The sequence below is a fragment of the Archocentrus centrarchus genome, chromosome 5, assembly GCF_007364275.1.
Source record: "Archocentrus centrarchus isolate MPI-CPG fArcCen1 chromosome 5, fArcCen1, whole genome shotgun sequence".
Taxonomy (NCBI): domain Eukaryota; kingdom Metazoa; phylum Chordata; class Actinopteri; order Cichliformes; family Cichlidae; genus Archocentrus; species Archocentrus centrarchus.
Genome location: NC_044350.1, coordinates 18,080,367 through 18,095,623, shown reverse-complemented (window position 1 = coordinate 18,095,623; position 15,257 = coordinate 18,080,367). Strand labels below are relative to the sequence as shown.

Sequence of the window (15,257 nt, the reverse complement as noted above, 5' to 3'; positions counted from 1 at the left end):
CCCAAAAAACAACTCCTCGTTGCCTTCTCTCTTTCCCAGCTATCACTAAAGATTTATTTTGTGAGATCGGAGCCTCTGTGACTTATCATTGATAAGTTATCAATGAAACGCAGTAAAGCCTCTGTTCGCTGCTGACGCCTCCCCCAGCTCGACCTCAACAGCAGGGCTGTATGTGCTCCTGCACTTTAAACCTAAGGAAGGGGCGTGTCTTGCGACGTTTGCGTGACATCTGCGCTTGCGCAGTACTGTGACCGCGCAGTTCCTTTTACTCAAGGCATTTGAAAGCTGGAAAGGCGAAGCGGCACGTCTGTGCGACTTGTAGTGGCGCTGCATCCCATCCTAAATTAGATTCACTGTCACGGTAAGGCGTTCCGCTACTTTAACAGTTACCATATTCAGCAACAGTGAATACGGCGTCTATCATTTGTTACAGGTTAATAACTTGCGAGGAAATTCATATTGTTCGGAAATTAGCTAACTTTATGATTAGCAGCAAACACATTAGCAAGCTAGTGCTAACAGTAGCTGGATGACTTGGACGGGACCGGCTACTGGATCAGTCTACTCACTGGAATCAAGATCCTGTTTTCCATCTTGCTTTGAATAGTATTTAATTTTTTCACAGGTTGTTCCCGACAGTGATGAAATGGTTAAATACAACTTAGACCTTACATATTGTCCAGTGCATGCGATTCCCCGACCGCCATGTGCTTATATTTAAACTCGCAGAAGACTAGACAGCCTTTAGCCTGCTAGCTCAGACGTTACGCCGCATAAACCGATCTGGAATCAGCAGCGGTGCCAAACTGGCTACATCGCCTCAATCTGGCGTTAGCTGTCTAGAATGGTTAGCTGCTAATAGGCTAACTTGAATGCATGATGATTTAGACTAGCAGACGGACTGTAAACTTGGAGTCAAGAGTCGTGTTGGCTTGTTAGGTAGGGCAGTGAAACACCTTTAAAATCAAAGCACATCTAAATATAAAGATTTAGTTACGCATAAGGTAACTATATATTACTTTGCTGGAAACAGTGCATATGTTTTGAGGCATTGCTGAGAATTCTGTTGACGTTATTAGGCATTTACATGTAGTCCACCCACATGTGGTATGGCAATTAGGCTCTTACAACACACTTTTGATTTTCAGTCATCTACAGTCTTTTTTTCCCTTCTTTAGTTTTGATCATGGAACTGAATGATGCTAACCTACAGACCCTGACCGAGTTCCTCAGAAAAACATTGGACCCAGACCCAACAGTCAGGCGTCCGGGTAATACAGCCTAATGACAGCTTGCATTTGAAAATGGAGTTTGTAATGAATATTGTTAAGTTATTTATTGAGCTTTGAGTTTTTTACTTGATTGTCTAATATTTGCTTTGCAACACTTTTTTTTTTCTTTCAGCGGAAAAGTTTCTTGAATCTGTAGAGGGAAACCAGAACTATCCCCTGTTACTTCTTACTTTGCTGGAGAAGTCCCAAGACAACGTGATCCGTGTCTGTGCTGCTGTTACGTTCAAAAACTACATCAAAAGAAACTGGAGAATTGTGAGTCTCGCTGAATAACATCATGCTTGAAAGTGTTTGGCTCTGAACTTGCTTAATATCTTTGAATAGAAATATACTGTATTATCATTGCACCCAGGTCCAGTTGAGATAGGTTAGAGTATGCTTTTGTTATTCTAAACTAAAATAAACTGTCTCCTTTGTCTCTCTCATGCACATAAAAATACCTCAGTGGTAGCAGTGTGGTTTGAGTGTTTTGGCATAGGCCCATCAGCTTTACAGTCCAAGGGTGGGGGGCAGTTAAAAATGCACTGCCATTCATTCACACTGGCACAGGACTTGCATAGGCAGTGTGTTCAGCACTTTAACCATACAATGGAAAGCTGACATTTCTCAGGTTCTCTTGAGTTTGAATTTGAAGAATTTTGAACATTTTAAAGATCTAGATTAAGATTTATCCCTCCTCTTTATTCCTTAAGAAATAGTTGTTTTACTGTTGTCATGTGGCGGCTGATATTCTCAAAGCATGCATGTAATACATTTTAATCCCAGGGAGCAGGTGTATTTTTTTTGCTGGCCTAATTCTGTGGTTTGTTTCCTCACAGGTTGAAGATGAACCCAACAAAATCTCTGATCCTGACCGAACAGCAATAAAGGCAAACATTGTAAATTTGATGCTGAGCAGCCCGGAACAGATTCAGAAACAGGTATGGCTTAATCGTCCCTGAAGGGGCTAGTTTGAAGGCACAGAGCAGTATACGTGAATCCCCTCCTGTTCATGTGCCCAATCTGTTTTCACAGTTAAGTGATGCTATCAGCATCATAGGACGTGAAGACTTCCCTCAAAAATGGCCCGACCTTCTAACGGAGATGGTGACCCGCTTCAGAAGCGGAGACTTCCACATCATCAATGGAGTGCTACGCACTGCACATTCCCTCTTCAAGAGGTAGAACTCTCTTCTCAGCGATTAAAAGGTTTTGAATATGCTTTTATTATAAACTTTTGACTGATTCTGCACCTTTTCTTTTTTTTTAAAGGTACCGCCATGAGTTCAAGTCTAATGAGCTTTGGTCTGAGATAAAACTGGTTCTGGACACATTTGCCCTACCTCTGACAGAGCTATTCAAGGTTTGTGATATCTTGTTTAAGCTAAATGTTATGTAACACCTAACGAAAAACTTTAAAACGGTGTTTAAGAGTTAATTTTATTATGAAAAAGTATTTATAGTTTGTTTTCTCTTTTTATTACAGGCCACAATTGAGCTGTGTCATACTCACGCTACAGATGTTAATGCCTTGAAGGTTCTCTTCTCCTCGCTCACCCTCATCGCCAAGCTTTTCTATAGTCTTAACTTTCAGGTCAGTTCAATTAATTAATCAAAAAGGAATAATAAATAGGTTAATACAGTTTTATAGTAATTGATAAATTAGGATAAACTGTTTCAAAACAGGCAGCACTAGTACTTTTACAGAAGCGTTTGACTCCAGTTGGTCAGCTTCAGTCCGTTTGGGAAGTTATTCATGTACACTGGTGCTGTTTGCCTGTAACTGCTCTACCCTATTACACAGGACCTTCCAGAGTTTTTTGAAGACAATATGGAAACCTGGATGACCAATTTCCATGGCCTGCTGACTTTGGATAATAAACTTTTACAAACAGATGTGAGTTTATCATCTCCTTTACTTTTGCAGTACAGTTTTATCACTGCTTGTGAAATGTGTTTGACATTTGTGTGCATCTCTCAGGATGAGGAGGAAGCAGGTCTCCTGGAGCTGTTGAAGTCTCAGATCTGTGACAATGCAGCTCTTTATGCTCAGAAGTACGATGAGGAATTTCAGCCATATCTGCCACGTTTTGTTACTGCAATCTGGAACCTTCTAGTTTCTACTGGCCAGGAAGTCAAATATGACCTGGTGAGAGCACTGAGGTCCAACTGTGTTTCTTTTATTTTTGAAGTTTACTTTCCCTATACAAACAGTTCACCTTGTCTTTGTTGCAGCTTGTAAGCAATGCTATTCAGTTCTTGGCATCGGTCTGTGAAAGGCCACACTACAAGCATCTGTTTGAGGACCAGAATACACTCACTAGCATTTGTGAGAAGGTCATTGTGCCCAACATGGAGTTCAGAAGTAAGCCATGAGATTACACCTGGAAGTGCTTAGAGATTCAGAGTGCTGCTTGCTGGGTTACATGTCCTTATATGCTGAGTGACACTGACCAGATTGCTATTTAATGCCGAATTAGGTGCAGATGAGGAGGCCTTTGAAGATAACTCAGAGGAGTACATCCGGAGAGACCTGGAAGGATCCGGTAAAAATATATCACCATCTCTTAAATGAAATTTTAATGGAAAAAGTTTGACTGTTTACTCAATTTAAGATTAGTCAAAAAAAAAAGTTGTATTATTTATCTCTGTATATCAGAATGCTTGATGATAATCCTGTTTTCCCATCTTTTCTCAGACATTGACACTCGCCGTAGGGCTGCATGTGATTTGGTGAGAGGCCTTTGTAAATTTTTTGAGGGGCCAGTCACAGCAATCTTCTCTGGCTACGTAAACTCAATGCTGGCTGAGTATGCCAAGAACCCTCAGGAGAACTGGAAACACAAGGATGCTGCCATCTATTTGGTCACATCGCTGGCATCTAAAGCCCAGACACAAAAGGTATGGTGGATATGCATGGGCAAAAGTTATTGAATTGAATGTGTATCATACGTAACAGCTAATACTGTGTAGTAAAATGTAAAAATTGTGGTAAATGTGTAGTCCTTTACATTTGTGATGTATTATCCAAACAGCATGGAATAACACAAGCCAATGAGTTGGTGAATCTGACTGAGTTCTTTGTGAACTACATTCTCACCGATTTAAAATCTCCCAATGGTAAGAGCACTCCTGCACTTCTTAATATGCCACAGACTTAAAAGGTTTGTGTATTACTGCAGACTATCTTTGTATTCATTCTTTTGTAACCAATTGAATGATAGAGCTGCTGTTCATTTTTGATGCTAAAATGGCTTTTTATTGTGTAAACGTTCTGCTATTTGCACGTAAAAATGTGAAATTTGTCTTATTTTCATTGTAGTTAACGAGTTCCCCGTACTGAAGGCTGATGCCATCAAGTATGTAATGATCTTCAGAAGTCAGGTATGACTTCATGCTTTTTGGTTGGCTCAGTTTCAAAAATAAAAATAATTCAGTACTCAGGTATGTGTTTTTGTTGTTGTTCTCAGCTTCCTAAAGAACAGCTGCTGCAGGCAATCCCTCTACTAATAAGTCACCTACAGGCAGAGAGCACAGTGGAGCACACTTATGCTGCCCATGCTTTGGAGAGGCTATTCACTATGAGGGGACCTAACAACACAACACTGTAAGGATCAAGCAATATTGTATCACATAAAACGCTAAAAATAGTTATCACAAAATAATTTGTCCTTGATAGAAATATAAGACAGGCAATATAAAGTCAGTCGAACTTGTTGCATCTGTGGTTTGACAGACAACATGAAAGGCCAATGATAATGAGGATAGCACTGTGCTGAGCCAGTCATGTGGCTGCAACAGAGCCATATTGCACACAGCACATAGCGTAGGAGATGTAGCTGGCAACATGAAATCTGCGGATGAAATCTTTTCGTGCCACGCCTCACGTGAAGCGAGGTTCGCTCAGTGGGTCCCCTCAGTGGCGACGCAGCAGCATGACAGCTCTTTGTACACAGCAGATGGTGAAGGTGTAGAGTTTCGCTAGTCGCTGTGCTAACGTAATTTCCTTGTTTAGCTGTGAAAATGAATCCGATGTTCAACATTTCTTCTGCATGACTTTTCTCCCAGGCCGTTCGTGCCCCAGGTGTCATGACCCACCCCACAGTTTGAGAAACACTGGTGACCTCAAGGTCAGAGGTCAAGTTTTCTGAAAATCTTGTGAATGCCATAACTCCAGAAAGTTCTCACCAAGGATGTTCAAATTCATACCATAGATGTATCTACTACAAATCTTGGTGAACTTGACCTTAAAGTCAAAGGTCAATTTAAAAAAAAAAAAATAAAAAATCTGTAGAAAGACGTCACCTAGGATTTTCAAGTTGATACCATAGATGCATCTACAAATCTCGGACGACTTAGTTTTTACTACAAGAAAAAAGAGTGATTGTGTTCTCAGTGGTCGATATATTATGATTTTAGCATTCTTATCATTTGTAATAGAGAATTTATGGTCATGAAAATTTTGTCTCAAAGTCATGGAAATTCATTAGGAAGGAAAACTGTATTGACCTTGTAATATTGTGATCATTTGTAACCCAGTATTGGCTGTATTGCACTGTTAATGTCCTTTTCTCCCTCCTTTTATTATTAACCTGCCTGCCCTTACCTGCTGTCAACAGCTGGTTAACACAGAGTGTCACCGCTGTGACGTCTGATCAAAAGCACTGAATTATTGTAATTCCGTGACTGTTTGTCCTATTGGAAAAATTCACACGGTGTCTGAAAGTTTAAAAATTGCGTTTCACTGCCAACATAGGGTTATTACGGTAATTAGCGCCCGAAGTCCATGAACAGCGGGACATTTGAAGTATGCTGTGTCCCTGACATTTAATTTGTTATAGGGTTAAACAAATAAGATAAAATGATGCAGATGTGCATAAAGTTTTCTGGAAGCGGCCCACAGGCCGAGTTTGGGCACCCCTGCTCTAGCCCGTCGCTCTTTTTGTGTGTTTTCAGTATCACACCTGCAGAGATGGCACCTTTTACTGAACAGCTGCTCAACAACTTGTTCAAGGCACTGGCTTTTCCTGGTTCTGCAGAAAATGAATACATCATGAAAGGTAAGCTTGACTTACCTGTTGTCTAAATGCTTCTCAGTCGCTGTTGGACCAAGTTCAAAGTTAACTATGTAGCTTCATTGCCCCCCCCCCCCCCCCCCCCCCCCCTTTTTTTTTTTTTTAAAGCCATTATGCGCAGCTTCTCCCTGCTGCAGGACTCCATCGTTCCCTACATCCCAACGCTGATTGGTCAGCTTACTCATAAGCTCCTCCAAGTCAGCAAGGTAACATAGCTTGTTCTTTTAGATAGAAGTAGATTTGCTGAGATTTTGTTTGGCAGAGAGACAGGCAGACTAATCAAAAATGTTTTTGCCTGCTTTCAGAATCCCAGCAAGCCTCACTTTAACCACTACCTGTTTGAGTCTCTGTGTCTGTCTGTCCGCATCACCTGCAAGGCAAACCCCACTACTGTCAGCAGTTTTGAGGAAGCACTCTTCCCCGTCTTCACGGAGATCCTTCAGAACGATGTCCAGGGTATGTCAGTTATGTGGGAAATGGAGTTTTCTAAATGTAGGTTATGATAAAACACAGCTGGAGCCTGATCAGAGACAACTCAACATCTTTGTCTTCTTTTGCAGAGTTTCTTCCATATGTGTTCCAGGTGATGTCTCTCCTCCTAGAAATCCATTCCAATTCTATTCCCACTTCCTATATGGCTTTATTCCCTCACCTGTTGCAACCTGTACTGTGGGAACGAACAGGGAACATCCCTCCTCTGGTGCGCCTCCTTCAGGCTTACCTGGAGAAGGGAGGTGCAACTATTGCTAACTCAGCTGCTGATAAAATAGTGAGTATGGCACAGCTGTCATTTTTTAGTGGGAATTTCTTTGATGCTTCAAGTGTGGGGGAGAAAGAAAGTAAATAAACTAGAAAAGTTTTAAATTTAACACTTTGACGTTTGTTTTGCTAAAAGAGGGCATATTTAAAATTGAGCTGGACTGAATACTTATTTGCTAATCGGTAAAATAAATTTACAAGTAAATATACCACGCTTATTTTCATACTTAATACAAAGGATTGCATGTTTTTCTTATTGTACATGATAAGTGTATGTTCACAGACTTCTCAACTTTCTTCCACAGCCTGGCTTGCTTGGAGTTTTCCAAAAGCTCATTGCATCCAAGGCCAATGATCACCAAGGTTTTTACCTTCTCAACAGCATCATAGAGCACATGCCACCGTAAGCAGATAGGTTTCCTCCTCAGTGGTTTATCTAAAAAGTGTTGTACTTGGTGAAAAATGTTTTATGTTGTTATTTATTTACTTTATGTTGATGTTTTACTCTTGTTTTGTTAGAGAATCGATCACTCAGTACAGGAAACAGATCTTCATTTTGCTCTTCCAGAGGCTACAAAGTTCCAAAACCACCAAATTCATCAAGAGTTAGTTCAGTCTTCTCATTACCAGCATATTCTTGCTCTGTTTGGGGCTTTTAATGTAATGCAACATTGTCAGTAACTGAACCTTTCCTCTTGTGCAAATAACAATGGGTATTAGCCAGCAAGCATAGTGTATATTATCCAGTGAGTTATAAAACTAATGTTTTCATTCCCCCTCCCCCTCCATAGGTTTCCTGGTGTTTGTCAATTTGTATTGTGTCAAATATGGAGCAATAGCACTTCAGGAGATTTTTGACAGCATCCAGCCAAAGTAAGTATATTTTTTCCCCCAAAAAACATTATCTGTTGACAAAGTACAACAATGTTACTGCAGTTATTTGGTGGGGGGGGGTCATCCATCAGTGCAGAGATGAAGCATTAGGAACAGGCTCTGTTGATAAGCTGGCTGACCAGTTTAATTTTATGGCTAAATGAAGCCGTTTAAAAACATGTCTGACTTGCTGCAAACAGGCAAAAATTTCTAGGATATATTTTAAAAGTAACACTTGTGACATGCAGCTCTTTTTGTCTTCATTAGCTGGCTTCTTATGAAAACTGGGAACTATAAATGATTACAATTGAATGCATTGTAAATTTTTACGTGTGCGTGCGTTTAATGGTGAAATGGGTTTTTCCAACTTGCATCCTTTCATCCTGGTTGTCCAGCTTTTTGGATTGATGGAAATTTCTAATCTTATATTAAAATATATATTACCGCCTGCACAACTATACTGTGCAAGAAAATGCAGACAGATGACAAACTGGTAATTTTGGTACTCTATTTGGAGACATTGTGTCTACTGGACACCCTGAAAATGCCCTCATATGCATAATTACAGCGCATAATAGGTCTCTGTCATTTTCATGTGACATGTATAGCTTTAATTTAGTTTAATTTCAAGCAGAATACAAGTTAAAAATGTATTAATTTCATTGACTTTGTGTTGCAGAATGTTTGGTATGGTGCTGGAAAAAATAGTTATTCCAGAGGTTCAGAAGGTGTCTGGAACAGTTGAGAAGAAGATCTGTGCTGTCGGCATTACAAAGATCCTCACTGAGTGTCCTGCGATGATGGACACGGAGTACACGAAACTCTGGTAAGAAAACTGCTTCCACGAAACCAGTGGAACTGTGTTCACTTGTATTTGCACCAAAGCAGGTGGAGATGATTCAGACTGGTTTGCTTCATAATTTATAGCTGTAAAGTTTAACTGACTTTGTGTTATACTGTGATGATCAAGTGCTCCCTTAATTTTTTTTCAGCTCTCTGTGTGTGTGTGTCCAGCTTAAAGTAATTGTGTAGGGTTTCCACATATCCACAAGAATGCTTCTTTGCATTCAGTTTAAACTTAAGCCTGACCACTTTTAAATGGAACTCCACAGAACAACCACTTTAAGTACATTCAGCAGTGAAGACAGTGGGACCTGTTTAACGGCATTCCTAACATGTTATTTGCTCAGTGTTTTTGTACCTCACAAAAACAGCCATAGCTGCCAGCTAAGACCACAGCTGTGCTGCTAGGGAGACAGCCTGTTTCTGCAACTTGGAGTTAACTTTGTCATCACAGATATTAATTTCTGTCGACACATTGCTCTTAATGTGTGCATGCTATCAGCTGAGAGGTCATCATGCTAAATATAGATATAAGTAAATTTGAAGTGTTTTGTCATGTCACAGATGTTTATGGGCTCCATAAACACTAAACGTCTTTATTTAATGTATGCTTTTACTTACTTGACTCGTAGACATACACCAAAGCAGGCAATGCCGTTATCGTGACAAATGTACATTATGAGGAAAATTATGGTTCATCCCTGTAGGTTTTAAGAAATGGGATTAAATACACCGCTCTCATTTATCTTTCTTTGATATGTTTGTGTTTTTAAACCAATACACTAACTGTCAGTTAACATATTGAACATGTCAGGATGAATCTTAGGGTAAAAATGTGAATTCATAAATAATAAAAAGAGGTCTAGTTGTTATTTGTTACATAATAGTTTTTACATAATAATAGATACATGAGGTGTTTGTTTTGTTGTCTTGAGTAAAACTGTTAATGTGTCTCTTCAGGACCCCGCTGCTCCAGGCCCTCATCGGTTTATTTGAGCTACCTGAAGACGACAGCATCCCAGATGATGAGCACTTCATTGACATCGAAGACACACCAGGCTATCAGACCGCCTTCTCACAGCTGGCCTTTGCTGGGAAGAAGGAGCACGACCCAATCGGAGATGCCATCGGCAATCCAAAAATCCTGCTGGCCCAGTCACTGCACAAGCTCTCTACTGCCTGTCCCGGAAGGGTATGTTCACACATGCAGGCACATTATTTAAATGAATTGGTTTGTTTGAATGAGTTTTGGATTTCAAGAATCGTCACTTCAGAAATCATATTGATAATAAACATTGTGCTTTTTTTTTTTTTTTTTTTCCCCTTGGGTGCAGGTTCCTTCAATGCTGAGCACGAGTCTGAATGCAGAGGCTCTCCAGTTCCTGCAGGGGTACTTACAGGCGGCTACTGTGCAGCTGGTTTAAAACCAAACTGATGGCATTCACATAATGCAAAATCTCAATACACTGCAGGAAATAGCCACATTGGCCCTCGGTCACATGACAGACCTGCTTCAGCTGAACTTGAGACCCAAATGTTAGATGATGGGTTTACGAGAGAAATCATTTTTGCCTGAATTCAGGGTGTGTACTCCGATGGAAGTCATTTTAAGAGTTTTTTTTTTTTTTTTTTTAAAATCACGACCAAAACTGAATTGCGTATTTGGGCCTTTTGTTTGCTGTGGCAAAGCCTAACAGGGATTTGGATGTGATGTTGTGAAGCACTTATCAGTTTATTTCAGAAGCAACAGTTACAACATGTAAAAAAAAAAAAATGAACAGTAATGTGGAATGCTGAACATCTCATTCAAACAAGAGGGTTTCAATCATTTCTTTTGTATGTTTGAATTCCTTTTTACAGTTTCTGAGGTCTGTGGCTCAAACATAAAGCTTAATATTTTTCTGTTGCATGTTTCCCTTAGATTTGTAATGTCTAGTTTTTGTTTCCGCACTGTTTGTTAATGTGAATAAAAAGAGGCACTTGTATTGATCTGTTATCACTGCAGTATCTCTGGTTATTCTGTCTACACTGCTGTGAATTGCTTTTATTTCTTTTGTGAGGTCCTTTAGCATTAGCTACAGCTCATTTCTACTTTAAATGGCCCAACATTCATGACAAAATGCTTAATACAATATTGTGTTTGGGAAGTCCAGGGAAAAATGAACATGCAGAACAGTGTCTTGCATTTCATAATACACTGTATAAGCTGTGGGGGTTTTCATGGCTCTATCAGGATTATAAAGACACAGAAAAGTTAGCAGGATTTGATGTGGCCACTGGATGTCTTCATTTCAGTGTTCTTGATGAATGGTAGCATGCACTTGTCCCCTCCCATGAAGCGATATGTTGCAACATTTGCCTCCCAAGGCAGCATGCTTGAAATGGGAAAACAAAAGCTCCGTGTTAATTTAAACCTTGGTAACTGCAGCTGATAATGTTAGATTAAGCTAATTAGTACTTACGCTCTTGCAAGAAAGGGGATGTACATAAGACGAGGAATGCAGATCATCTGCTGTTCTGATAGGATGGCTTTCATAGACTGCTGCACGGTGTAGAGGGGCTCAAGGGGTGGGATTAGGCTTCGAAGCTCCTCCCTGGTAGAGGTTACATCCAATATAGAGGTATAAAAGTATGTACTAAAATGTTTTTACTCCACTCTTACAACCCAGCAAGTTCCAATTGTGAATAACAGCATCTCACCTGATTTCACAGCCTGCAAACATCCCTGTGTCCACGATATAGGGACACACTAAAGTGGTTTTGATGCCATTCAGGTTTTCTGCAATCAGCTCATGTGTCAGTGACTCATGGAATCCAACAGCTCCAAACTTGCTAGCACAGTAATCCTGGGAGGAAGAGCAGGGGGATGAGCCTTTAAGTGAGTCGTCAGGTCAGTAATCACATGCTTTGGAAATGATGGATGTTACAATGTACCTCAACACAGGCGGTGCTGAACAGTCCAAGTGCGCTGGCGACGGTTACAATATGGCCATGGTTTTGTTCTTTCATGTGAGGCAGGAAGGCCTTTGTCATCTGTTGTGTGAAATAGGGTGGAAGCAGAAAGTAAGAAACTAATAAAGGGGGCCAAAAGCTCAAAATCTGATTTGTTTACAGGCCTAAACGGTATCTCCTTTCAAAAATTAAAGTGCCCCTTTTGTGGATTTCCTTTTTAAATGTATTTATTTATTTATTTTTATCTCATACTGTTATAATGGCAGGTGCTCAGATTTAAAAGTTTCAAAAAAATGGGGTCCGTGAATGCAAGCAATTCTTGTGAGCCAAAAGTTCTCTAGACTGCACTAAATGCTCTATTTCAGACAGCTGTTCTAGTCTTGGCTCTGTATGATGTCAGAGAGCTAAAATGACTCGTTTTAAACAAAGGATGAACAGTTAAGCTGCACCAGGCCAAGTATGAGATAAATAAGTACAAGAATATAAAAATATAAAGTTGCAAATGAGCACAACAGTTTTTTTTTTTAATTTAAAAGACATTTTATGGAGTATAAAGTCCGATGAGGACATTCCCAAATGAAACTTGACTGTAATGTAAAATACTTTGTATAATTGGTCCAAACAGCATTTTGAGAAATATATATATATAAAATCCACCAGCTTTGCAGCGGGAAAAGCTTTTGATACATCAGTACAAAGGCACGACCGCAGCCAGCCAGCGGGGAGGACAGTAAATGTGTGTTACATAATCCATGTCAGACCGGTGGGTCGTTTTTTAAGTGATGCTTCACGGTGTTCATGAATGTGTGCATAAAAAGATGTCTCACCCAAAACAGCGCGTGGCAGTTCACTAGCAGAGTCCTCTCCAAAAGCTCGTCTGGACAGTCCAGGAACCTCCGTCCAGCCACCACGCCTGCGTTGTTGACCAGTATGGAGACATACCCGACCTCTGCTCTCACCCTGTTCGCCATCTCATAAATACTCTGACGCTTGGACAGGTCCACTGTGTACGTGCGCACCTGAGCCCCCAGCTCCCGCACCAGCTTGGCAGTCTGCTCGTTGGCAGCTGCGTTGCAGTCCCACAGCACCAGGTGCGCACCCTCTTTGGCAAACTCCAGGGCGAACAGGCGACCCAGCGCGCCCCCGGCTCCCGTGATCAGACACAGCTCCCCATCAATGCATTTAAGCCTCGGGGAGAGGAAAGTCTGCAGGATGGCGCTCAGGATAGAGCAGGTTAGGTCGATTAGCGTCAGCAACAAGTCCACGAACATAATCATGATGCTTCAACCTACCTGCTCCTTCTGCGTACAGGAGAAGCCAAAGAGCCGCTTAAAAAGACTGCCAAGCTTCGGAGTATCACTTGTCTCTGCGTGTGACGTTGGGGTCGGAGGCCTGTTTTATATAACTGTGCCGGATTATGGGACGACGACTGATGGTGGCCGATAGAGGAGCTTTTTGTTTGATGAATGAGGCGCTGATTAACTGGTGCACATTCATAACTCGTTCAGGGGCTGTGAGATTGAAGCAGGGGTTAAAACACTCTTCTCACTTTTTTGAAGTCCAGTGCCAAAGTCCTACTGAACGAAGTCCACACCAGAGTCATTACAGGCTTTTATTTTCTGATTAGTTTTATTTCTTCTTTAGTTTTGAGTTTATGTTTTGTTTTGTTTTTTATTATAGGATCGTTTAGTTTTCAGATTGAATTTGCTCGTTACAGCTGATCTTTTTTTATTAGTTTCAGTTTTACTTTTTAACACAGTATCTCTGTCAGAGGGCGACATTTAAGAAAATCAGAATAGGTGTTAGAGGACAAACACACTTTGTAAAGACACCTGACTCGCAGGTGTTTCTCTTCTCTTCCTCCACACAGCAGATGGTTGCTGAGTCTATTTCTGCAGTAAGTCTCTTCCTGTTAAAAGGGAGTTTTTCCTCACCACCATGCTTGCTCATAGAGGGCTGTCTGATTGTTGGAGCTGTCGCTCTATTGTAGGGTCTTTAGCTCACAATAGGCCACTAAATATTTAATGGTATTAATTGTTTAATGTTTTATCTGTTCATTAACTGGCAGAAATTTGGACACAGCCTGCATAACTGATTAATTTTATTCAGCTAGTTTGCTAGTTTGCCAAGCAAAAACTGTTCTCGTTCTGGTCCCGGTGTGCTAATTGTGCTTGCAGCATTTTTTTTTTTTTTTTACTGCAAACTGAATATCTTTACCTGAATATCCATGTCACCTCAAGCTATTGAAAATTGTAATGGTTGGCATTTATTATTTATATTTAAAACCAAACTAACAATAACCATAAAATAATCAATAAGTAAATAATGATAGGTGTAGGCACAGGATGGAAACTTTACTGGGCGTCAGTTAAAACTAGATGTGTTATTCCAAATTTAATGTTAGCAATTCATTTTTTAATGAATATGGAAACATCCCACTAGGGGGTGCTGTTGTATAAGACAAGCAGTGTTTATTAATGACTCTTAAACTCAGGCTTGAACAATTTCTCCAGTTTGCTCTCATATGTTATTGTGTATTCACTTGTTTTATAAAACCAGTGAGACTCGCAGCACCAACGCTGTGTTATTGTCTTTTATTAAGCTTCAGTCAGTAAAATGAGAAATCTGCTTCAAAACTGCTCATTATAGACATTTTCCTATAACTTTTTAAAATGGTTTTGGATAATATTTACATGTTCTGTGTGTCAAAGTTTAATAGCGCTACATGCACTGAACAATGGGAAACCACAAAGATAATATTCTACAAAGTCAACTGGTACAAAGTACTAAACTTTACAAAACAAACAACTTCCCAGACACAGATAGAGCAGCATACAGACCTGTGTGAGTAGAACAGAGTGATTATTTCCCTGAAGGAGGGGGATGAACAATCTTAAAATAAAATGATGTGTCTGTATTCGGTTTGAAATGCTTACTCGGTGATAATCTAACTTTTGCTTTCGGGAGTTGTGTTTACACCAATGTGTAACTTTGTGTTTTTTGACATTATTTTAATTCCTATTCTCGCTAAGAAGCAGAGCATTAAATTCAGGAAAAATAAATAAAGTGCAGTTCAGAAAAAAAGGAGAAAATTATATAAAAAGCAATAAAGACATTGTTAACATTCACCCAACACAGAAAAAATATGTATTCGTTCACATAGACTATGGCTTGTTTAGAAAGTCAACTAGATTAGAGGCTCATTTTCCAAGATTATTTACTGCATGTCTGACTTTTGAATGCTAATGAACCCTCATTCTTCACCATGTGACCCCCCCCCCCCCCCCAAAAAAAAAAAAATTCTAAGATCTCTAGCAACTTCAACAGTGAAAGTTATATGACCATTTTTCAGTTTGACATTTTTATTCCATTACTGCCCCCCACCCCCACCTCCAGTGAGTGTGAGTGTGTAGTTTCCTCTAAGCCACACCTTTCTGCAGGAGTTTGCAGCATGACACCATCTGACCAAAGACATTGCTGTAAC

The 15,257-nt window shown here is 40.1% G+C and overlaps 2 protein-coding genes across 2 annotated transcripts; one reads left to right on the top strand and one right to left on the bottom strand.

Annotated features, from left to right (window-relative positions):
- Positions 1-234: 234 nt before the first annotated feature.
- cse1l (CSE1 chromosome segregation 1-like (yeast)) lies at positions 235-10,810 on the top strand. Its single transcript, XM_030729159.1, has 25 exons — positions 235-361; positions 1,179-1,271; positions 1,405-1,547; positions 2,111-2,212; positions 2,307-2,452; positions 2,544-2,634; positions 2,758-2,865; positions 3,076-3,168; positions 3,253-3,420; positions 3,507-3,636; positions 3,752-3,817; positions 3,970-4,172; positions 4,307-4,391; positions 4,594-4,655; positions 4,742-4,878; positions 6,228-6,331; positions 6,455-6,552; positions 6,652-6,802; positions 6,907-7,115; positions 7,411-7,508; positions 7,625-7,710; positions 7,897-7,978; positions 8,658-8,804; positions 9,782-10,013; positions 10,156-10,810. The coding sequence occupies exons 2-25, from the start codon at positions 1,187-1,189 to the stop codon at positions 10,243-10,245; spliced, it is 2,916 nt and encodes a 971-aa protein (XP_030585019.1). The 5' UTR covers positions 235-361; positions 1,179-1,186; the 3' UTR covers positions 10,246-10,810.
- On the bottom strand, positions 10,456-13,183 carry LOC115780144 (retinol dehydrogenase 10-like). Its single transcript, XM_030729160.1, has 5 exons — positions 12,601-13,183; positions 11,756-11,854; positions 11,522-11,667; positions 11,284-11,415; positions 10,456-11,196 (listed from the first exon to the last, which is right to left on the bottom strand). The coding sequence occupies exons 1-5, from the start codon at positions 13,048-13,050 to the stop codon at positions 11,076-11,078; spliced, it is 948 nt and encodes a 315-aa protein (XP_030585020.1). The 5' UTR covers positions 13,051-13,183; the 3' UTR covers positions 10,456-11,075.
- Positions 13,184-15,257: the final 2,074 nt, after the last annotated feature.